Raw genomic sequence first — 22,978 nt, 5'->3', positions numbered from 1 at the left:
ACACTCTATAGTATACTCTCACAGATTTATCAAGATTATTCATGAATAAGTCTCAGTAAGCATCTCAAAGAGAGTTTTATCTATACTGACATGTTTTAAGTTGTTGTATATAAACTTCACAAGTGATAATCAATACACTCAGTTATTCTGATTGTAATTAACAAAGCACTGCAGATACTGTTTTAATATACTTATCAGATATTCTATCTAATCATCTATCTGTTGATAAAAAGCTATGCTTAGATCTTGTAAGATCTTCAGTATAAATATCAGATCAGATCAGAACTCTTCTATAAAGATTGATTCTCTGTCTATGATAATATTTACAGACAATTCATACAATCAGATCACATCACAGATGAAGATATGAGTTAAATTCTTTAACTTCAAGTTCTTACAGATGAGTATAAAGTGTGTTATCTTGATAAAGTAATTCACTATTATCAGCACACTATCAAAGCAGATATTATATATGTTCTTGCTTTTAGAGAGACTTATAAGAGTATTCATTTCTAGCTGTTCTCAAGATTTCTATGAAATGAGTAGAGAAGTAAGTTCTTTATATAGTCTGAACTGCACTATCTGTAAATTCTAATAAATAGTATAAGAATTCACTATCTTCTTCACAAGTTCTTGCATCTTCAGTCAGAAGTATTTTCTTATAAGTAACTTATAAGTTCTAGTATCTGTAAAATGACCTGCTAGAGAAGAGTCATAATACCTTTTAATAAGTTCTATATATAGAAACTCATTCACAGATATATAAATCCAGCCCTCTCTTCATAAGAGATTATTTAAGTCTCTTCAACTCTTTATTTCTGCAGAATTGATCTCTGCTGTGAACAGTTTTTAAATATACTGAGTATATTTATTCTTCAGTTACAGTTCAGACAATCTGAATAGAAGATCTTATAAAGACTTATACTTTGTTTCTTCTTACATCAGATCTTCTGTAATACTTCTCAAAGTCTGCAAATTCTTCAGATTATAGATACTCTCTTCAAGAATTCTCATGAAGATCTTCAGAGTGTTAACTCTCAGTGTTATAGAGAGTAATTACACAGACTTCTTTCCTCTCTTCTCTCTCTTCTCTTATAAGGGATTGAGAGATTCTTCAGTCAATCTCTTTATAACACTCAGTTTGAGCATTCTGTGAAGCTTTTCTATCTTCTCTAGTCTCTCTGTATCTGTTATCCTGGCCTTCTTAATATAGTCTGACCTGTAAGAGAGTCTGTCTGCTGAGTTCTTAGTTTTCTTGATATATTCTATCTTAAATCAGAACTCACTCAGTCTCTGAGCTCAGTGAATCTACTGCTGTAAGAGTTTCTTGATTAAAGTAAACTGTTGTAAGCTGTTATAATCAGTTCTAACAGTAATCACTGTCACAAGATTCTCAAAGTAGTGATATCAGTGATGAAAGAATTTCACTATTATGAGAAGCTTCTGATTATGAATGTCATAGTTAATCTCTGCAGATTGCATCTTCTGTGAGAAAAAGACCACTGAAACCCAGTTCTCATTTAACTGTAGTTATGAGACTATTTCTGAAATTATAAAGAAGAAGACATCTGTCTTTAATCTGATTAAAAGCAAGAAATCAAAGTAAAATAGTATTACTGTATCTGTGAATATCTATTTCAATCTTACAAAGGCTCTGCAAGCTTCTGAGATAAGAAAGTTCTTACAGTTCTCTCTTCTTAATAATCTTTTCATTCTCTATTCACAGAATAACTTCTTCTTATTTTCACTCTTCAGCATGTCTGTAAGAGTCAAGAAGATTCTCATAAATGCAAAGATAAATCATCTATAGAAATTCACAAAGCTCAGAAAGATCTGAATCTTATAAATACTAGTTAACTCTGATCATGATAGAATAGTCTCAACTCATGAAGATTCTATCTGAATATCATTCATAATAATTACATATTCTAGAAAATTAATCTGATAAGTACTGAAGTTATACTTTATAAGCTTAACATATAGTTCTATCTTATCTAAGGCCTTCAACACACTTCACACATGCTCAGTATATTCTTTCTTCTTCATGAAGTATATCATCATATCATTCAGATATATTATCACAAAGACATTCAGATATGTACAAAGTGTTTTATTGATAAAAGACTGAAATGCTGCAGGGATATTAGTCAGATCAAAAGACATCACTAGATATTCAAACAATTTCAGTACAGTTCTAAAGACAGTCTTTCATTCATTTTCAGACTGTATTCACAGTCATGCATATACATTGATCATATTCAGTTGTGTGAATATGACAGCTTCTGTGAGACAGTTAATCACATTCTTAATCAGAGACAGGGAATAGCAGCTCTTTATTATCTTGAAGTTCAGGTTACAGTAGTCTACACACAATCTAAGATCTTCATTCTTCTTCTTCATAAACATCACAGAGGCTCTCACAGAGGCCTGTGAAGATCAGATGAAGTCATTCTTCAGATTCTTCTTCATATAGGTCTGCAAGACCTCTGTCTCATGATGAAAGAGCTTATAGATTGATTCCCAGAAGAGTTTCTGCCCTTCTATCAAATCTATTGCCAGATCCTTCTCACAGTGAGAAGAAAGCTCAGCTGCCTTAGCTGGGCTGAACATCTCTGTGAGATCTCAGTATTCCTCTGGTATCTGAAGCTCAGTTTCCATGACCATGAGGTCCTCAGACACTCGCAAAGTCATCACATAGATGAGCTTGCCTCCTCTAATCAACTCTGCAGCATCAACTGCTTCTACCTCCGCGAGACAGAGGCCTTGCGGACCTATGTGGAGGAGAATCTGAAGAATGGCTTCATCCGACCTTCACAGGCCTCCGCGGGAGCCCCTGTGATGTTCGCGAAGAAGAAGGATGAAGGTCTCAGATTGTGTGTAGACTATCATGACCTGAACTCTAAGACAACAAAGAGCTGCTACCCCCTGCCTCTGATTGAGGATGTGATCAACCGTCTCGCGGGAGCTGTCATATTCACACAACTGGATGTGATCAATGCATATGAAATGTAAGAATAAGTGCTCGCAGGCGATTATTCGGGTGTTTGCAGCTTGGTGTGATATGTACTGTTAACTACTAGAAGTGTTCGCGGTAGGAAGATAAAATGTAGAGGTCAAATGTATAATAGTATTCAAGCTGAGTTGTGAATAGTATTTGTGAACTCCAGTCTATATAGTTGTGTGTAGCCAAGGGCCGCTAGCCCTATTGATTACGCGAGAGATAGGAATAGGGGTAAAGGATCCGCGAGGAGCGGGATTTCTTACATAAAGATAGAGAAATTAAGATTAAAGATTCTTCAAATTATAAGAGAAATATATTATCTGAATTTCATAACTTTATCTGTATTCTTGAACAGAAATTCTATCTTAACTTAAGTCAGTTTAATACTTATAAGATATAAGTAATATATATTATTAATCTTCTTAAAGACATCTTTATAATTACTTAAGTTATTAAGAAAAAAGAGCTTGAGTATATTAATACTATTATAACTTAGAAAGAATTCAAAGACTTTCTACTAAATTAGATTAAAGATTACTGTAATCACAGCTTTATAATAGTACAGTAGTTTAACTTATTATATTAATGAGATAATAAGAATTCTTTCAATTTCAATATAAGATTTGAAGAGTATTAAGAGAAATTAACTGATAATTTAAATTAATTAAAGATACAGCTTTATCTTACAAAGTTAACTAATAAAATACAGATAATAATATCACAGTATCAGAGTTTATTAATTAATTATATTAAAGCTTATTAACTTAGCTTTTCAGATCTATTTAAATAATTAATACTCTGAGAAAAAGATTAATAAGATCTCTTCTAAGTAATTAATAATAAGATCTAAACAGCACTGTAATAACTTCAGTATAAAGAATATAAAGAAGAATTTCAAGTATTCTGATTCTTCACTCACTGTAACGAAATATTAAAAAAGATTTAATAAAGATCTTTACTTTAACTGCAGAGCTGATAATTACTATACTAGTAATTATAAAAAGTTAAAGAGAAGAAAAAACTAAGAAGATATCTTTTTAAAGTCAACTTCTCTTCTGATAAATATATTCATAGAAGATAAAGAAGAGAAAGAAATGAATAATTAATAATTCTCATATCTCTGAGTTTATATTATAATTACAATGACTACTCTGAATAAAGAGATATTAGTGAGATATCTACTTAACTCTGAAGTAAATATCAACTTCATATTCTATTTCTTTTCTTTGATAAAGAATTGAAAGAAGATAGATCTGTCAGATTATATGAAATTTACTAATAAAATAAAATATCACTATTTTAATATAATTTAAGTGAAGTGTATAATCACAGACTTAAAAAGAAATCTTTAAGAAGAGCAGTCTACTTCTCTACACTGTTAATATTATAGATGAGAATATTATTCTAAATCTCTTATAATTGAGAGAAAACAATTCTCTCATTAACTAAGTTACTTAGATATGATAGTACTGTCTTACTAATAAAGAGATAGTAATAGAGAAATCTGAAGAGTTTCATCAGAAGAATCTTAAGAAAAAGATAGAGTTAATATACTATATAGTAAATAACTGAGACTTAAGAATAAATAAAGAAGTCATTACTCTTACTACAAGATTAGCAGCAGTATTCATTATTAAAGATAAATAAATATAATATCTCTTTACAGATTATAAGAATGTCTTTTTAAAAAAAGAAGTAGCAAAGTTTTCTGATATCAAGATATAATATAAGATTCATCTTAAAGATGATGTAACAGTGTTATACAGATCTCTTTATAACTTATCAGTAAAGAAATTGAATATTCTGTATAAATATCTTGAGAAAGCATAATCAAAGAACTGAATACACTTATTAAAGAGTCTGACAGAGACATTAATTCTATTTATACTTAAGAAGAATAATAGACTATATCTATATATAGACTACAGAGATCTTAATAAAATGACAGTTAAAAATTACTATTTATTACTATTAATTAATGAGATGATCAATCAATTATCTGAAGTAAAGATATTCTCAAAGATTAATATACAAAATACCTATTATAGAATCAGAGTTAATAAAGATAATATTTAAAAAACAACTTTTTATATCAAGTACAGTAATTTTGAATATCTTGTTTTATCTTTTAATTTTGTAATACTTCAATCATCTTTTAAATCTATATAAATGAGACACTGCAGAGTCTTGTTAACATCTTCTATATAGTATACTTAGATAATATTCTAATCTTCTTGAAAACAGAGAAACAACATGATATTTATATTTAGAAAGTATTGAATTGCTTAAGATAGTATTAACTCTATATAAACACTGAAAAATGCTCATTCTATATACAGAAGATTGATTTCTTAGATTATATTATTAAGATTAATAATATTTCAATAAATAGAAGCTGAATCTCTGTTATTAAGAACTGATCAGCACTGTGAATATATTATAAAATGTAGATATTTCTAGAATTTATAAATTTCTATAGATAATTCATCTATATATATTTACAGATTACTGTTTCTCTTACAGATCTGTTAAAGAGAAGTGTTAAAGACAGAAAAATGAGATTATTTATTCTTATTCAAGACACTGTGAGAGTATTTGCAGAATTGAAACAAGTCTTTACAGATATTATAATACTGAATTATTTTAATTCTAACTTACTCAGTCAGTATGAGATTAATATATCTGAGAATGAAGTCTATAAAATCTTTTCACAGTTAACACTGAAGATCTTTCAATATTAAAAGAATTAAGAGATAATAATTCTCAGAGATACAGATAATGAAATATCTATAATAAGAGATTTTTTCACAGAGTCTATAAGATACTATGAATAAAGATCAGTGATCTTCTTCTTTAAGAAGTTATCACTTATACAGAGAAGATATAATACTCATAATCAGAAGATATTAGTAATTATTAAATTCTTTAAGATCTGATAATATTATCTTCAGAGTAATAAGTATTCAGTACAAGTTCTTATTAATTATATAAATCTGTATTATTTCTTAATAATAAAGAGCTTGATAGAATGTTAAGTCAGATAAGTAAAGCTGCTTTCAGAGTATGATTTCTATATTTAATACTGTTTAGATCAGCTTAATCTCACTAATATACTATTTAAACAGTCTGATTATAATATCATTGATAAGAAGAAGAATTCTATAAAAGAATCTCTGTTATTACTACAGAAGAAGCTGACTGTAGAGAATTAAGATTCTCTGAAGCTTAGAAACAGTGCTGATAAGACAGCTATATAACTTAGTATAGAAGATAAAAGAAAACTCAGATCTCTGTAGAGAATTAACACTGAAGATTATAAGCTTCTCATATTATATCTTACTATTATTAAATTGATAAAGAATGAAATAGTCTATAATCTTTCAATCTGATTACTTTTAGAATTCATTAATAAGAATTAGCAGAGAGATGTCTCTACTATAGTTTAAATTCAGAAGTTAAAGAAGAAAGAATTTAATTTAAACTTGAAAGAGACAGACTCTGAGTGAGACAGTGTTACTAAAAAATTAAGTCACTGATAACTAGAAGAATATAAACTTTTACTACTAAATAATTCAGTCTTCATCTCTTATAGCAGAACAGTGTATTAGAAGTTATTAAGAATTTATTATAATAATTCTTATACTGAGCACTTCAGATTAGAGACAACTGAAGAGCTTCTAGAATATAAATATATTTAAAATAAGCTTTAAATAAATGTTAAAGAGTATATTAAGACTTATAATATCTGTTAAAGAATAAAGATCTCATAGTATAAGTAATACAGTAAGTTAATATCACTGTCTATTTCAAAGAATGTATAATAGAATCTATTAATAAATTTCATAGTTAATCTGCTGAAGTTAATAAGAGTCAAAGAATATAACTCAATTTTAATCATTATTAATTACTTTATAAAGATGATTAAATATATCTCTACTTATAAAAAGATTAAAGTCTTTGAATTGACTGATCTATTTTTAGATATTATTATTCATGATTATAATACTCTGAAATTATTAATAACAGATCAAGAATCTCTCTTCATCAGTAAATACTAATCAGCTTTTTACTATTATCTTATAATAAGATATCTTCTCAGTATTTTATTTTATTCACAGACAGTTAATCAGACTAAATATCAGAATCAGACATTAAAACAGTATTTTTAAGTGTTCTATTTATATTATCAGAATAATTGACTTAAGTATCTTCTGATCATTAAATTCATATTTAATAATATAAAGAATGTGATCTTAAAAGTATCTTCTTTTTATATTATTATTATTATTATTCTTCAATTATAGATGTATGCAGTCAGAGACTATGACATCTACCTGAGAATCTTTAGTTCTCAGGGTTTTTCCTATATCTATAGAGTCAACTATTATACATTTATCAATTTCAAATATGCAAAATCAGAAAATTCCAGCTCAGAATACAAAAACTGTTTACAAATTGCAGTATTTCAACACCTTCTGATAGTTTGAAATCATTTGAAAATATTATGACAAAAGAAAAGAGAACATAGTCTTAAAGATAGACACATTAAATAGATAGAGAAAAGAACAGAAGGAAACAAGTACAGTAAAGAGAGACTATAATAAAACAAAATTATTAAAAGATAATGTATAGCTGTTTTAACAGACTATATCTAGTCAATTTCCACCTCTTCATATTCAGATACTTCTGAATTCAGTCATTTTCTTGTAGCTGCTCTAGTTTCTGATAGAAAGTCTATTAAGTATTTAGTTCCTGTCTCAGTTGAGAATAAGAACCTCATATTTAATTGATTTAAATCATACTTTTTCTTTAATCTGACTCTGAGACTATTGTATAATGCACAATGCATTACAATATACTCAGGATTTTCATTCACATTGCAGAATGAGCACTCTGTTGAATCAAATCTATCATCAAATCTTTGTATATAAGATTTGAAATAACCATGTCCTAGTTTCAGCTGAATTATAGATGAGAATATTTTCTTTTTACATTTAATTGAACAAGATTTCCACTTTGGTTTTGTCTCAAATCTTGAATAATGTATACTCTTCTTTTGTTTCTGCCAGCTTTCATTTCACTTGTTTAAACAAGATTCTTTTATCTTTCTCTTTATAAAAGACCAGAACACTGTTTTTTGAATAGATCTGCTTAATTCTGAACCCTTTTTTACAGCTGAATCAGTCAATTCATTGTCATGAATATTCATATGAGTAGAAACTCAATGCAGATGAATTATCAGTTTTAATGTTCTTCTCTTTTGAACTTTCAAAACAGAGTTTAAAATCAGTTCAAGATTCATTTGATTATTATGAATCTGACTATTTCTAAGTCTTTTTAAAGCAGCTTGACTATTAGAGAATATTCATGTCTCTTTCAAATCATTTTCTCTTTTATAAGATTTTATTTCAATGAGTTTGAAAGCTTTCACTATTGCAAATAGTTCAGTATCAAAGACTTCAGATTCACAGTCTAAATTCCAGAAATCTGAGATAAAATTAATATTATCTTCAGTATAAGCAATGTCTGTATCTAATCTATTCAAATTCTCATTTTTTGAGCCATCTGAGTAGATCAGAATAGAGTCTTTTATATTAATTGTAGAGATCTTCTTTAAATGCTATTCATATTCTCTCTCTTTAGATAGTTCACTTATTTGTAAGTCTATGAGAGATTTCAGCTTTTCTCTTCAGAGAGATATCTTCTCATGATCAATTTTCTCAACATTTAATGAAGAAAAATGATTCTTAATAAGTGAACATAGTCTATACAGTTGAGAGAGCATTTTCTTTAAAGTATTATTCTCATTTCAATCAAGAAATCTATTTCAATCTAGTTCATTTCCTGAGTTAACTGATAGAAATGAAGAAGAGACTCTTTCTCTGATTATATGATTTGAGCTCATCTTCATGACTCTCAGAGCATAGTTCATACAGGCCTTTTCAAATTGAATAGCAGAAGATGGAATTGAAGCTTCAATTTTCATTGCTTTAATAGAAGATGACTTGAATGCTCTCAGAATTCTTCTCAAAGCTCTGTTTTATAGACTTTGAAAGAGTTTAGTGAAGTTTTCTTGATTGTTCTATCAAACTTGAACTTTATAATCAGCTACTGAGGTAATACAGGCTATGTATAACTGTCTCATAGCCTGAAAGAATAGACCTCTCTCAGTATTTGATAGTCTGATTATACTATTCAGTAGTCTCTCTGCCTTGATGATTCTTTGTTGAATATAATATTTAAAATTCAACTTGGAGTTTAACCATACTCCTAGTCATTTGACATTCAAACTGGGTTTAATCTCTTTATTCAAAAGAGTTAGACTTAGTTCTTTCTCATTAAATCTGGAAAAAAAGTGAATTAGCTCAGTTTTATTCATATCAAATTGAATTAGATTGATATCTGCTCTAACAAAGATTTTCTTTGCTGCTTTCTCAATTACTTCTAAATTCTCTTTAATTATCTTTGAACTGTAGAGTAGATCAATATCATCTACATAACTTGAAGATCTCACTATTTTCATCTCTCTATTCTTGAATAGATATGCAGTGTATATTGCAAATAAAACAGGTGAGATTGAAGATTCTTGTGATACTTCTATTTTTATCTCAGTTTCATCTTGTTTTCTTCCATCAAAGAATAGTTGTATAATTCTTTTAGACATGAAACAATTGACTCATTTTATTAGATAAAGTGACAGTTTTAACATCTTCAAAGTTTGAATCATCTTAGACTTTGACACATGATCAAATGCATCTTTTATATCAATAAAAACTGCAGTTGAGACCAGGCCTTCATACTTTGTTACTTGAATATCATGAATAACTGAGAGAACAGTATCAATTGCAGAACATTGTTTTCTACCTCTCATTTATTCATTAAATAGAAGACAGTTACTAATAGAGCTTATAAAAGATAATCTAGTAGCTATTATCTTTTCTAGAATTTTTCTCAAACAGTTCAACAAAGATATTACTCTATATGACTTAGAAATTGAAGTCTTTCTATTAGGTTTTGCAAGGATTACTTCAGTAGCTTCTCTCCAGCATTCAGAATAATAAGCATTTTTTAAGAGATTGAAAAAGAGCTCAAAATATTCATTCTTCAAGTAGGAATATGTGTTTTGAATAATTAAGTAATTAATTGAATCAGGCCCTGCAGCAGTTTTAATTGAACTTGAGAATATTGCTGACTCTAGTTCATCATATGTAAGCTCAGACCATTCCCAGTTATTTTCATCAATATATTCATGAAATGACATATTCTCCTCTTCTAAATGTGATGAGTTTTGAAAGAGAATTCTCATAAAAGCTTAACATTTTTCCTCACTTCTTTCTATACTTATTATGAATATAATTCTTCATTACTCAGTGACATTGTGAACAATATTTCTAAGAAAGAAATAAATAGTTAGAATATTAAATAGATAAAAAGAACAGAGTATCTCTCAGTATCAGAAGTAAAAGCTAGATTGAAACTTTTGAATAAAATTTATAAGAAGATAATAAAAAGTATTCACTACACTCAGAAGCAGTAGATAGAATAGTATAATTAAAAACATCTTTCAATGAAGTTCTTAACAGAGAATCAAGTACTACTTTCAGTAAAGAATATTAAGATAATAAGATTATATAAGAAGCTTAGTAAATGATGACTAGAATCTTTCTCAGTAATAAGAGTGATAAGTAAGCAGATATATAAGTTAAAATTAATCTCAGAATTAAAATTAATTTATTCTGTTTTTCACAACTTCTATTTAAAGCTCTATAAGTAATATCTTAGAGTAGAGTCATCTTAACTGAATAATATTAAGATAGAGAATGATATTAAATATCTTATAAAGAAAATATTAAATAAGTAAATATATTACAGTAAGCTTCAATATCTTATTAAATAAAAAGATTATTTATTATCAGAGAATTTATGAAAATCACTTAAGTATTTGAAAAATGCTGAGAAAGAGATTATAAGCTATAAGATAACTAGTAGAGACTACTTTATTACACATCAGAGATGTTAAGTAAGAAATACTACTTAAAACTTCTTATTTTTCTTAAAGAATTTTTTTAGAGATAATCTTACAGTAATAAGCTGATGTCTTATAAACTCTATAACACTCTTCTATTTTCTTCTAAAGAGTTTTTTTTTAGAAGTTTAATAAGACTATATAAGTATAAAATTCCTGAAGCAGTTAGAGAAAAGAGATATTTAAAATTAATAAAAGATTAATATTATCAATTTACAGACTGCTGCTATTCTAATAGAGCTACAGCCTGTAGAAAAAGTAAAAAGAAGAATCTCAGAGTCTACTTATTAATAATAACACTCTTATTAAACTTATTCTTTACTGTTAAAGTTTTCAGTACTGATATCTTTATCTGTTATAAAGTTAGTACTGCAGTATCATAGAAGAGCATGCTATAAAAGAGTATAAAAAATACATAAAGTATTAATTTATTAATTTATAAAGAATCTCAGTTATCTGCTTTAATTAAAGTAAGATTCTCTTCAATCAGTAATTAATCTCTATAATACTTTTAATAGTAGTACTGACTGATCTCTTCTTAAGACTGATTATTCTGAGATATTTTTTTCATCTCAGAGATTCACACTTTCATCTTCTTTTACAGATGAGTAAGAGAGATCTTCTTAGTCTTGATAGAATTTATTAATACTTAAAGCTTTAAAATTCTTACTCTGTACTACTTGAGTATCTGAGCTTCTTATCAGAACTGATATAATATCTTCTTATAAGATAATACTTATAGTGAGACAGAAGTTATTGTTACAGATACAGCAGAAATAACAAAAGTAAGAGAAGAGATAGATATATAAAATCTCTTCTTTCTTCAGCTACTTAGTGCAGTATAGACATATAATAATATCAGTTAGAAACTGTATCAGAGCCTTCTCACAGAGAGAAGATAAAGAAATTATAAAACTCTGTGAACTTAACTCAGTAGTATTCTGAACAGAGCTCAGATATGTCACAGAAGAGAAACTATAAATTAAACTTTTCAGAGTCACTATTTCTGAAATCAAGCTCTTCTCAAGATTCTCTCTAAATAACTATATAAGATTATATATTACTGTATTAAATGAAAGAGAGAGCAGTGTTATAACAGTGATAAAAAGAGTAGAAAAAGAACTGATTACTAATAAACTGACTAGTAGAAAGAATAATACTTCACTGCAAGACACAGCTACTACTGCTGCAGCTGTAAGAGATGTAAAAGAAGAGAAAGATGTGATAATAAGAGTAATACTTCTACAGCTCATCACTGCTGCTATCTTTAACCTGACTTTCTTAACAGTTACAGAGACTGCAGCTGTATTATAAAGACATTTATTATTCACTAGAAACATATCAGAATAAGTCTCTTATTATCTTTTGAAAATAATCCTCTCATACACTCACTATTACAGATAAGAGAGGAGAAGAAATATATATTATAGAAGAGAAGAATCTTTTTAAAAAATTTCATTATCACTGTTAGCTTTGTCTTTAAAATACATTACTTTTGCAGAGAGTTTTATACATAGAATGAAATATATTAAGAGATCTGTAAGTCACTTATTAACTATATTTTTCACATTTTAATCAATATATAAGAAATTCATTTATTATATAATTGATTTAAACAGAGATGAGAAAGAAAAGATTTATACAGTTAGTAGAGAAACTCATCTATTTCTTTATATTATATACAGTATACACACTATTAAATCAGTCAATAACTGTTACTATATAATAAAGATAATTTCTAATTTAATAATCTTGAGAGTATCAGAACTATACTCTTAAAGAAGAGAGTATTATTATATTTCTAACTATATTAAGACTCTGCTATAGTTCTGCACAGCTTATTACTTCTCTATGAATAATTTCATTCATCTTACAGACTATTCAAATCAGTTTTCAATCACTTTATAATATTATTTAAATATAATATAAAAAGATCTGATTAATGTATATAAAAATCTCACTTCTATATAAGATCAGCAGATTACTTTTTCATAATAGTAAAATACTACTAAGTAGACTGACTGTGTGACAGTGTCTGAGACCAGAACTAGATTTTTTAATAGTCTCATTATCAATTCAACTGATCTCATTACATGATTTTAACATTAGATAGTAGTCTTATACTGTCTTAGTAAGACTTACTATCTACTCTTATTATATTTTTTAAATAGAATCATGATTTTCACTTCTTAATTTAAATTATTTTTATTACTTTAAATAACTTTAAATCTTATTTAAGTATTATTAAAAAGCATTACTTTTTAAAAAATTAAAGATAGTCTAAGAAAAACCTTAAAATGTCTAAAAATAGTAACTTTATATCAAGAATGAGATTAAATGAAATTAAATGAGATTACTTTCTTATTTTTTTCAAATCATGATTTTATTTTAAGATCTGATATATAGTTACTTTGCATATTTTTTTAATAACTAGTCTCAGTGAGATTCACATTAAGAAATGTATAAGATCAGATTAAATAAGACTAGACTGACTGTGTGATTATGTCTGAGATCAGAATCAGATTTTTTGATAGTTTTATTATCAATTCAACTGATCTTATTACACAGTTTTAACATTAGATAGTAGTCTTATAACCGTGCCATGCTTACTCACTCTCTGTAGTGAGTGCGCCACAGCGTACAGAAAACCACACTGTAAAGAAAATATTTTCAATATCTTCATTCTTCATCTTCAAATAATCATTATTAATTATAATCATGTCTAAATCTTCTAATTACACTGAGGAGCAGTTGCAAAGAGCTGTTGATGTGTATAAAAGCAATTCAAAATTAAAAATCACATCTCTGTCGCGAGAATTCAAAGTCTCATATGCCACCTTGTATGGGAGAATCAACAGGAAGAAATCAAGGACTATGAGAGTTTCACTGAATTGAGCATTGAATGACAGCCAGGAAGAGGCAATTAAGATATGAATTCATCAATTGGACATTAATTTTTGCCCACTTACTATCAAGCATATCGAAGCTGATTATAATGAAATTGAAGGTTCATCTAGAGAATTGATATACACACTTCAACTTACCTGACAACTATGCCATCACTGCATCCGAGTCTGGCTTTACAAATGATGAGATTGAATTTAAATGAATCAAGCAGTTTAATAAGATGACAAAAAAGCATCAAATGAACAGTCATTGACTGCTATTAATGAATAATCATGATTCTCATCTCACAGAAGAATTCATTCAATACTGCAACCTTCATAAGATTATTCTGTTCAGATTTTCATCTCATACAAGTCATATTCTACAATCTCTTGATGATGTACCTTTTCAGCAGTATAAGCATTATCATACAAAGGCAGTTAATGAGGCTGCTCACTACAGATATGAGTAGTATGAATTCCTTGCTAATCTGAAGAGCATCTGACTGCAAGCATTCAAACCTGGCACTGTGAGAGCTGGCTTTGCTGACTGTGGAATGTATTCAGTTAATCGCGATATAATTCTCAATTGATTGAGACCTCTTATCATTGATGATGCCCCGGATCTCAACATATACAATGGTGATGGTGATGTATGTAATCACTTTACTTCATCATCTGCAGATCAACTATTAACTGTCTTCTTGCAATTAACCTTCTCAGAGACAGTTGTAAAACTATGTCATCAAATCAATGCAGCAGTTAAGGCCTTAGAAGATGTGAAGAATACTCTTACACCTGGTTTGACAAGGCAGTTGAACAAGATCTTCAAGAGTAGCATGGTCCAGGCGGAATTGAATGTGCACTGTGAGAATGAACTTGCAGATCATTATCAAGCAAATAGATGTCAGGTCATTAAATCCTCTTACAGACAGGTGTAAGTAGATGAAGTTCTCACTATTAAGAATATCAATTGCAAGATCACAATCTGTAGAGCAGATGAGATGAAAAAGACATTCAATAAGACTCTTTGATTGATTGAAATCAAATCTACAAAATCTACAGTCACTCAATCACAATAAGATAATTCTATAAAATCTTAACTTACAGTGGATTCTACATCTTCTAATGAGTATATAGATAATCTTTATGTTATAGATAGATATGATGATGATTATTAATTAATTTTTGAAGATTACTATATTCAAAATATTTTCTTTACAGTGTGGTTTTCTGTACACTGTGGCGCACTCACTACAGAGAGTGAGTAAGTATGGCACAGTTACTGTCTCAGTGAGACTTACTGTCTACTCTTATCACATTTTTCAAATAAGATCATGATTTTCACTTCTCAATTTAAATTATTTTTATTGCTTTAAATGACTTTAAATCTCATTTAAGTGTTATCAAAAAGTGTTACTTTTTAAAAAATTAAAAATAGTCTAAAAAAAACCTTAAAATGTCTAAAAATAGTAACTTTATGTCAAGAATGAGACTAAATAAGATTAAATGAGATTACTTTCTCATTTTTTTCAAGTCATGATTTCATTTTAAGATCTGATATATAGTCACTTTACATGTTTTTTTAATAGATAGTCTCAGTAAGATTCACACTAAGAAATGTATGAGACTAGATTAAATGAGATTAAATGTGAAATTCATAGTCTCAGCAGTCAGTTTAAATAAGACTAAACATGAAATTCATAGTCTCAGCAGCCGGTCTACTACTAAGATATTACTCTGACTATTCTCACTTATAGAATAGAAGAAGAGTATTCACTTATTATCTATATAGATTAACTAGATGCTGACTTTTAATAAAAGAAGTCAGTGATTTATTTTTCTTCTATAGAAATAGATATAAAAGTAACTGTATTTCTCATATAATTTTCTTAGTATACTAAGTATTATATCTGTGATATTCTTACAATAACTCTGTAGTTCACAAGCTTGCTATTTAAGTAAGATAGTTAAGCTTACTTATATAGCTTTTTAAACAACTACCTCTATATAACACTGCTGACTAGTCACTGCTTCAGTTCTGTCATGTTACAGAAGTGATCAGTCTGTAGAGAGGGAATCTGATAATAAATACTTACTTTATTATTAAATTCAAGAATAATTTCAGTATTAAATTGATTTTGAATTGACTTTGAATTGATTAAGAATTGATTATAGAATTGATGATAAATAATTAAGTGGTTTCAAATTACAGGAAAAGATGTATTGAGCGAGGTCAGGTAGTGGCACAGGCCACATTTGTGAGCGAGGTCAAGTTTTCTGCTTCCTGAAGGGCAAGTTTTCTGTATACACCAAGCTAGCAACCTTTTCAATCAAAGCGTTACACCTTCCACAGATTGCAGGTCGTGTCTCATGAGCAGCGTTTCACGCTCAAAGGAACTAAAACACTTGCTACGGCGCTTGTCATATAGCGCTCGCTTGCGCCTATTATTTGGTGAAACGGGCCCCAGTGGCATGCGTGGATTCTGAAACTTGGCCCGCTCAAAATCAATGAACATTACGCGGCCATTCTCCTTGTTCCAGGTCATGTTTCCAGGTATCGGGTCACTGTGAAGCACACCTAACAGGTGAATGGCATGCAGGGAATCCTCAGCTTGCTGAGTCAGCTGACTCTGGTCTATTTCGTGTCGCTTAGCGAGCGTCCTTCCAGCATAGCCCATGAACATCATATGGACGATTTCCGCGATGCCGTCGTAGTAGAACGGCCGAGAAAGGGCTAGACTGCCAAGTAGAACTGGCACGTGTATCCCTTGTATCTGACTAAGACGCGAATATACCGACTCCTCATGCTTCAAGCAGTCCACAAACTCCACCGGCACGCCCTTTCCAACAAAAGTGTATCCGTTTGATAGCAGCGTCACTTTGAACAGCGCCCCGCGGCTCCCATGAATATGCAACGACTCGCACCCGAGCTCCAAGTCGGGCCGCAGGTCACCGCTGCATAACTGCCGATCCAACAGACCGATGAGTGTCGTCGCGTTGATTTGATGTCGATCGACTCCATGGTCCAACACATTGGAACATTCCCAATCTAATTTCCCTCCTGTGGCCAAGCCTCGAAGGCAGAGCTGCGTACAATACTGCCGAGATTTGCCTTTGGACTGTGCATCTCCCTGCGACGTCGTGGCGCCGGCTGATAGCGATGGCCACGCTGATGGGCGTGGCAAGCGAGAATCTCGAGGTCTTCGACTGGGGGTATTAGGATCAAATTCATCGTCGGAGTCGTCGCGATCGAGCGAGATTAGACCCTGCGATGGGTTACAGGATGCGACATTAGCCACCGCAGACCTCGATCTCGTCTTAACTGGAGATACGCGACAGTATTCCCTTCTAGTCTGTGGCGATGGTTTGAAGTCTGAGGAAGGAACGTTCTTCTCCGATATTTCGGTCAGAAGGACATCGTATATAATTTCCCACGTCTTCAGTTTGCTCATTGCCCAGTTCCTCCAACCGAGGTCTCGTGGTGCCGTTCGCAAAGCCCGAAGAGTAAAGGCCAACACCTGACCAAGCGCGGTAAGATGCAGGCGGTTGTCACAATTCAGGTCACCAGTCCACCCGGTTGTTTCGCCAACGTCCTCTTTGGGTATTGATAGATAGTAGTATACGGTGGAAGGATCACTGTCAAGCACACGAAGAAATATGAACGCTTCGCCGGTACACACGTACCCATACTCTAGCCCCCCAGTTATCATGTAGAAAAATGCTTGCGTAATGACCGCAGCCACAACACGGCGACAAATATCTTCGGGTTTTTTATCTTCCTGATACCGGACCACCTGGTTAAGTTCCATGTCCTCAAGGCCGGCCTTTACATGAGCAAGGGAAACCTTATGGGGCGGTTTGTATTCGATAATGAAGGCAGGCACCTTTTCATCAGGACCCCTGTTGTACACGCAGAACTGGTCCGCTCTAGGCCGAGCAGGCTTGAGCTGTGATCTCGTTTGGTTGTTCACGGGTAGTGGGGCTGGAACCAACTCCTCATCCGATCGCTTTGCAGCCAAGCGCTTTGACCGACGCGGCGGTTTCTCCTGTGTTAAGCTGAGAGAGCCCATATCTGCAACTATCTTTGACTCGTCAGTCAAGGTATTTGCGTGGTTTTCGAAGGTCACATCTCCATTGAGGTGGAAGGTTTGTCGAAGTCGGGGGTTCGCGTAGAGCTGTTTGATGACCGAGGCGACAAGCGACTCGACAGTCTGCCGTTCGAAATAACTAAGATCCAGCTCAGAGCTCAGCATTTTTTCTCGGATTTGTTTGCCGAATATCTTCAACGCAAACAGGGGTGTGAAATGGCGCTCTGTAACAAAATCTGCGTCCATGAGATCCTCCCATATTGCAGTTTGCTCCTTTGGAAAATCCGTCCACTCCTGAATCTTATCTGGACGGAGTTTCCTATCAGCATTCGACGGATCTCCCTTAGTCGATGAGCGCTTGTCTTCCTGTACGTTCAGGCCGAGAAATAATTGCACGTGGCAAGTGTCGAGAAATTCGGGGAGTGTGGAGTCTTGAATTTGCTGTTCGACTTCTTCACGTCGTCGCTGCTCTCCTTCACGTCGTCGCTGCTCTCCTTCACGTAGCCTTCTTTCGCTTCTGGCCTCCGCTTCCGCGTCTTGACGCCGTCGTTTTTCTTGCTCGATTTGGGCTAACAATTCTTGTGTTGTCCGATCCATTCTAAAGCACAATCTTATAGCAATCTCCCTATAACGCCTGTATGTGAACAAACGTAGTAAACAAATTGACGGAACGGATTATCATACTTCCGGCTGTATTTGCCTCGCAAATCAGATTAACTAGTTAACTAATAGTTAATTAGTTAATAATAATTCTGCAAATCGTAACAAAATCAACGAGATGTGTGGAGGCCGCACTGAACAAATCGATAATGTAGGGCAAAAACAAGCGTGTATAGTTGGACAGGATAGGGTGAGGGAACCAACAGTTTAAATCTTTCAGCAGAACGTCGTTAGTTCAGCTCCATGGAGGGTTGGGCAGCAACCTATCATCGAACAAAGCAGGGGAACGGCGCATGGGTGCCTAATCGAACCGCGACGAACAGGGGTGGGTCTATAATAATTATTAACGCCGTCAGCGGCGCAAGTTCCAAGGCTACTCCAACAACATTACGACGCGATTTTTTAGCCCCATCAACGCGACTTCCCATCTATTATCTATTATTATGGGCCAATATAAGATCCCTGATCCCTGCCTTCGTTGGAAGATGCGTTCCGTCACGATCAGACGGAGGCGGTCTACTCTTGGAGGATAACGTTGTTGTGTTGTGTAATCTATTTACGCGAGTTACACTAAATAGGTTGGGGTGGCACGTGACTAGTGTAGGTGTAGTAATCACCAACACCCCCCCTTGCTAGACTGGCCGCTGGGACCATGAATTTCACATTTGATCCCATTTGGTCTGGTCCCATACATTTCTTAGCGTGAATCCCGCTGGGACTAATCATTAAAAAAACATGCAAAGTGAGTATATATCAAATCTTAAAATGAGACTATGACTTAGAAAAAATAAGAAAGTGATCTCATTTGATTTCATTTAGTTTTATTCTTAATATAAAGTTACTATTTTTAGACATTTTAAGGTTTTTTTTAATATATTTTTAATTTTTTAAAAAGTAACACTTTTTGATAATATTTAAATGAGATTTAAAGTCATTTAAAGTAATAAAAATAATTTAAATTGAGAAGTGAAAATTATAATCTTATTTAAAAAATATGATAAGAGTAGATAGTAAGTCTCACTAAGATAGTATAAAATTACTATATAATTTTAAAATTATATAATGAGATTAGTTAAATTAATAATAAGACTATTAAATATTCTGATTCTAATCTCAGATATAATTATATATAGACTGACTATATAACTGTATCTGAGATCAGAATCAGAATATTTAATAGTCTTATTATTAATTTAACTGATCTTATTACATAGTTTTAATATTAGATAGTAGTATCTACTCTTATTATATTTTTCAAATGAAATCATGATTTTCACTTCTTAATTTAAATTATTTTTATTACTTTAAATGACTTTAAATCTTATTTAAGTATTATTAAAAAGTATTACTTTTTAAAAAATTAAAAATAGTTTAAAAAAAACCTTAAAATATCTAAAAATAGTAACTTTATACTAAGAATGAAATTAAATGAGATTAAATAAAACTACTTTCTTATTTTTTTTAAGTCATGATTTCATTTTAAGATCTGATATATAGTTACTTTATATGTTTTTTTAATAACTAGTCTCAGCAGAATTCATGTTAAGAAATGTATGAGATCAGATTAAATGAGATTAAATATGAAATTTATGATCTCAGTGATCAGTCTAGTTATATGATCAGTCTATTCCTTACTACGCTATAATTTATAAGCTGCTACTCGGGGCCTCTCTCATTCTCAATTCTTTCAAAAATGTAATAATAATTAATTACATTAATCAGACTCTGATTTTCTTACTAGAAAAGGCATCTGTACAGCAATAACTGTAAAAATCAAGAAATACATGCAAAATTCATTAATTTACTGTATTATTATTATCATTCAATTATTTCTTTCTGATCTCTTTTAAATTAATTCTTTTAATAAAATCTTCAAACACAGGCTTCATTAGTGACTTGGTGAGATCATCAGCTATATTCACTGTAGAATTAATATGTTTCATCATAATTTTCTCTTTTTTAATCAGATTATAAAGAATATGATATCTAATCTTAATATAATATAATTTTTATATTAAGAACTTCTCTTTCACTAGATTGATTACTCTCTTATTATTAACTTATAGATATGAGTATATTTTTAGTTTCTTATTATTCATCAACTCAGTGTCATATAATATATCATTCAATCAGATTATCTTATAAGCTGTCTTACTAGCTATAATATATTCAGCTTCTGTAATTAATTTAATAATAGATATCTGTCTCTGCAATTATTATAAGATCAGTGACCTGTTAATCAATATAATATAGCTGATAGTTAATTTGTATTGAGAATCTGCTCCTGCTTAGTCTAAATTTCAGTATATTATAAAACTTAGATTCTTATCACTAATCTTCTTTCTGTATAATATACTGTGATTTTTTGTCTTCTTAATGTAATGCAGAACATGCTTCAACACTGCTTAACAAGCTTTGTACAGATGTGAGTTAAAATACAAGAGATAGTTGATCATAAATATCAGATCTGACTGACTGCTTGAGATTAAATACTGTAATGATTTCAATTCTTGATAATATCTTATAGCTGTAAAGTTATTATTCAATCTCTCTCTCTTATCAGGTGAGAATTTCAGTCATATACTGATTATTATCAGAGTGTCAGCTGGATTTATTGTATTCATACTGTAATTTTCAAGAATCTTCTCAATATAACAGCTTTGTGTAATCACTAAATTATCATTTCTCTAGTGTTTAATCTTCATTTCAAGATATGACTTGATCTCTTTAATATTCTTTGTCTTAAATCTCTTTGCAATCTTTTTTAATACTCAATCTAATTACTGTTCTTGAAGTCTTATTATGTGACAGTTATTAACATGAAGTGTTAAATAGATCTTATGAACAGAGTGATATAGAAATCTGCTATTATAAGATAATATCTTAAATCTCAATGTGATGAGATGTTCTGTCACTAGAAAATACTATGTTCTCACTGTCTGTTTCATTCTGTATAAGCTCTGATATACAAGCTTTAGTAATTCATCACAATCATGCTTAATCTCTGTGAGTAGTTGCATAAATATCATCTTATTCTGAGGTAATACCTCATTTAAAAACACAGATATATAGTCAATTAATCAGACTTTTCAATCTCTTGCTATTGATATAGTGAATAGACTCTGTGATGTAGACTCAGACATCACTGCTGTATATAACTTATTATAATAAATATCTTGTTATTGTAGAAATCTTCTAATCACTTAACAAGCTCTAAAGCAGATGACTTTATTCTTATTATTTAATTTTCAATTATACATTCATTTGTCTGTAAGAATGTTAATTTTCAGAGTCTTTTTAATAATAATATATATCTTTTTCTGTTCAAAAGTTTCCACTTTCTTCTTCATTGTCTGATGTTAATGTTTTCAGTTATGACTTCTTTTGACCTCTGTCAGTATGATCAGACAGTTATTAAAAACACTGAGTACAGAATCTTCATTATTCACAGAGTTATTCAGATTATTATTAACGCCCCGGTGGCTGAATGGTTAATGCGGCCACCCGGTAGCGCCTTGGCGTGGGAAACCAAGGTGTGTGGGTTCGAAACCCGCAGGGGATACATTAAATCCGGAACTCAAGCACCTCAGGTTTCTAATAAATACAGAGGTGTACAAATCACTTCAATAAAAATCGCTCTATGTTCCTGGGCTGGGAAGTTATTATCACATGTATCTAATTGTTACTTCTTTGTATTTTCTATGTTCTTGTTATCTTGATGTGATCTCAACACCTGTATTTCCTTCTGTATAATCAACACTTGGCCTGTATTTAACATCACGCAAGAACTCATCATAAGCTCTGCTTGTATATGAGTATAATGAAAGAATAATAATAATAATAAGATTATTATTAACAAGTTCTGTCTTATTATCTAGTAGATATATTAATTTCAGTACATTATTCATATCATCATCAGCAAGTATTTTTAAAATATCAGATTTATTCTTTATAAATCTTCTTAGAAGGCAGTGTTATCATCTCTTTACAGTATTAAAAACATTTAATTTCTCTGACAGTTTAACTGCTTCTTTAATGATATTCATTAGTGCTTCTTCTATTGTTAATTCTTCATCAAAAATAACATCTCTTACAATCTCAAGCTTTCAGGTCACAGAGTCTCAGATATGATATTAAGATAATTCTTAATATTCAACTAATTATCATTTCTTATCATCAGTTCTATTTATAAGCTTATTGATAATTTTCGGATTCTTCTTATACACTTTGCATTCTCATCTATGTATTCAATGAGTAGAAGGTTGAATACTTATTTAAGCTTTAAAAGATAATAATAAGATTCTTCTCTAACATC

General features: G+C 30.7%; 1 protein-coding gene and 1 pseudogene across 4 annotated transcripts; one reads left to right on the top strand and one right to left on the bottom strand.

Annotated features, from left to right (window-relative positions):
• Window positions 1-15,981: 15,981 nt before the first annotated feature.
• BDCG_07133 lies at window positions 15,982-19,191 on the bottom strand. Of its 3 annotated transcripts, XM_045422904.1 has the most exons (3): window positions 18,868-19,188; window positions 18,688-18,728; window positions 15,982-18,628 (listed from the first exon to the last, which is right to left on the bottom strand). In XM_045422904.1, the coding sequence occupies exon 3, from the start codon at window positions 18,598-18,600 to the stop codon at window positions 16,246-16,248; it is 2,355 nt and encodes a 784-aa protein (XP_045281997.1). In that variant the 5' UTR covers window positions 18,601-18,628; window positions 18,688-18,728; window positions 18,868-19,188; the 3' UTR covers window positions 15,982-16,245. The 3 variants fall into 3 exon arrangements, with proteins under 3 accessions (XP_045281997.1, XP_045278432.1, XP_045281996.1); XM_045422902.1 differs by having other exon boundaries at window positions 18,688-19,191; XM_045422903.1 differs by having other exon boundaries at window positions 15,982-18,728.
• A 2,945-nt stretch (window positions 19,192-22,136) lies between these two features.
• BDCG_17471 lies at window positions 22,137-22,225 on the top strand (annotated as a pseudogene). Its single transcript has one exon. The product of its transcript is annotated as a tRNA-OTHER (tRNA).
• The last annotated feature ends 753 nt before the right edge of the window (window positions 22,226-22,978 follow it).

Source organism: Blastomyces dermatitidis (genome assembly GCF_000003525.1).
Source record: "Blastomyces dermatitidis ER-3 genomic scaffold supercont1.8, whole genome shotgun sequence".
Lineage (NCBI taxonomy): Eukaryota > Fungi > Ascomycota > Eurotiomycetes > Onygenales > Ajellomycetaceae > Blastomyces > Blastomyces dermatitidis.
This window is presented reverse-complemented; position numbering and strand designations above follow the sequence as displayed.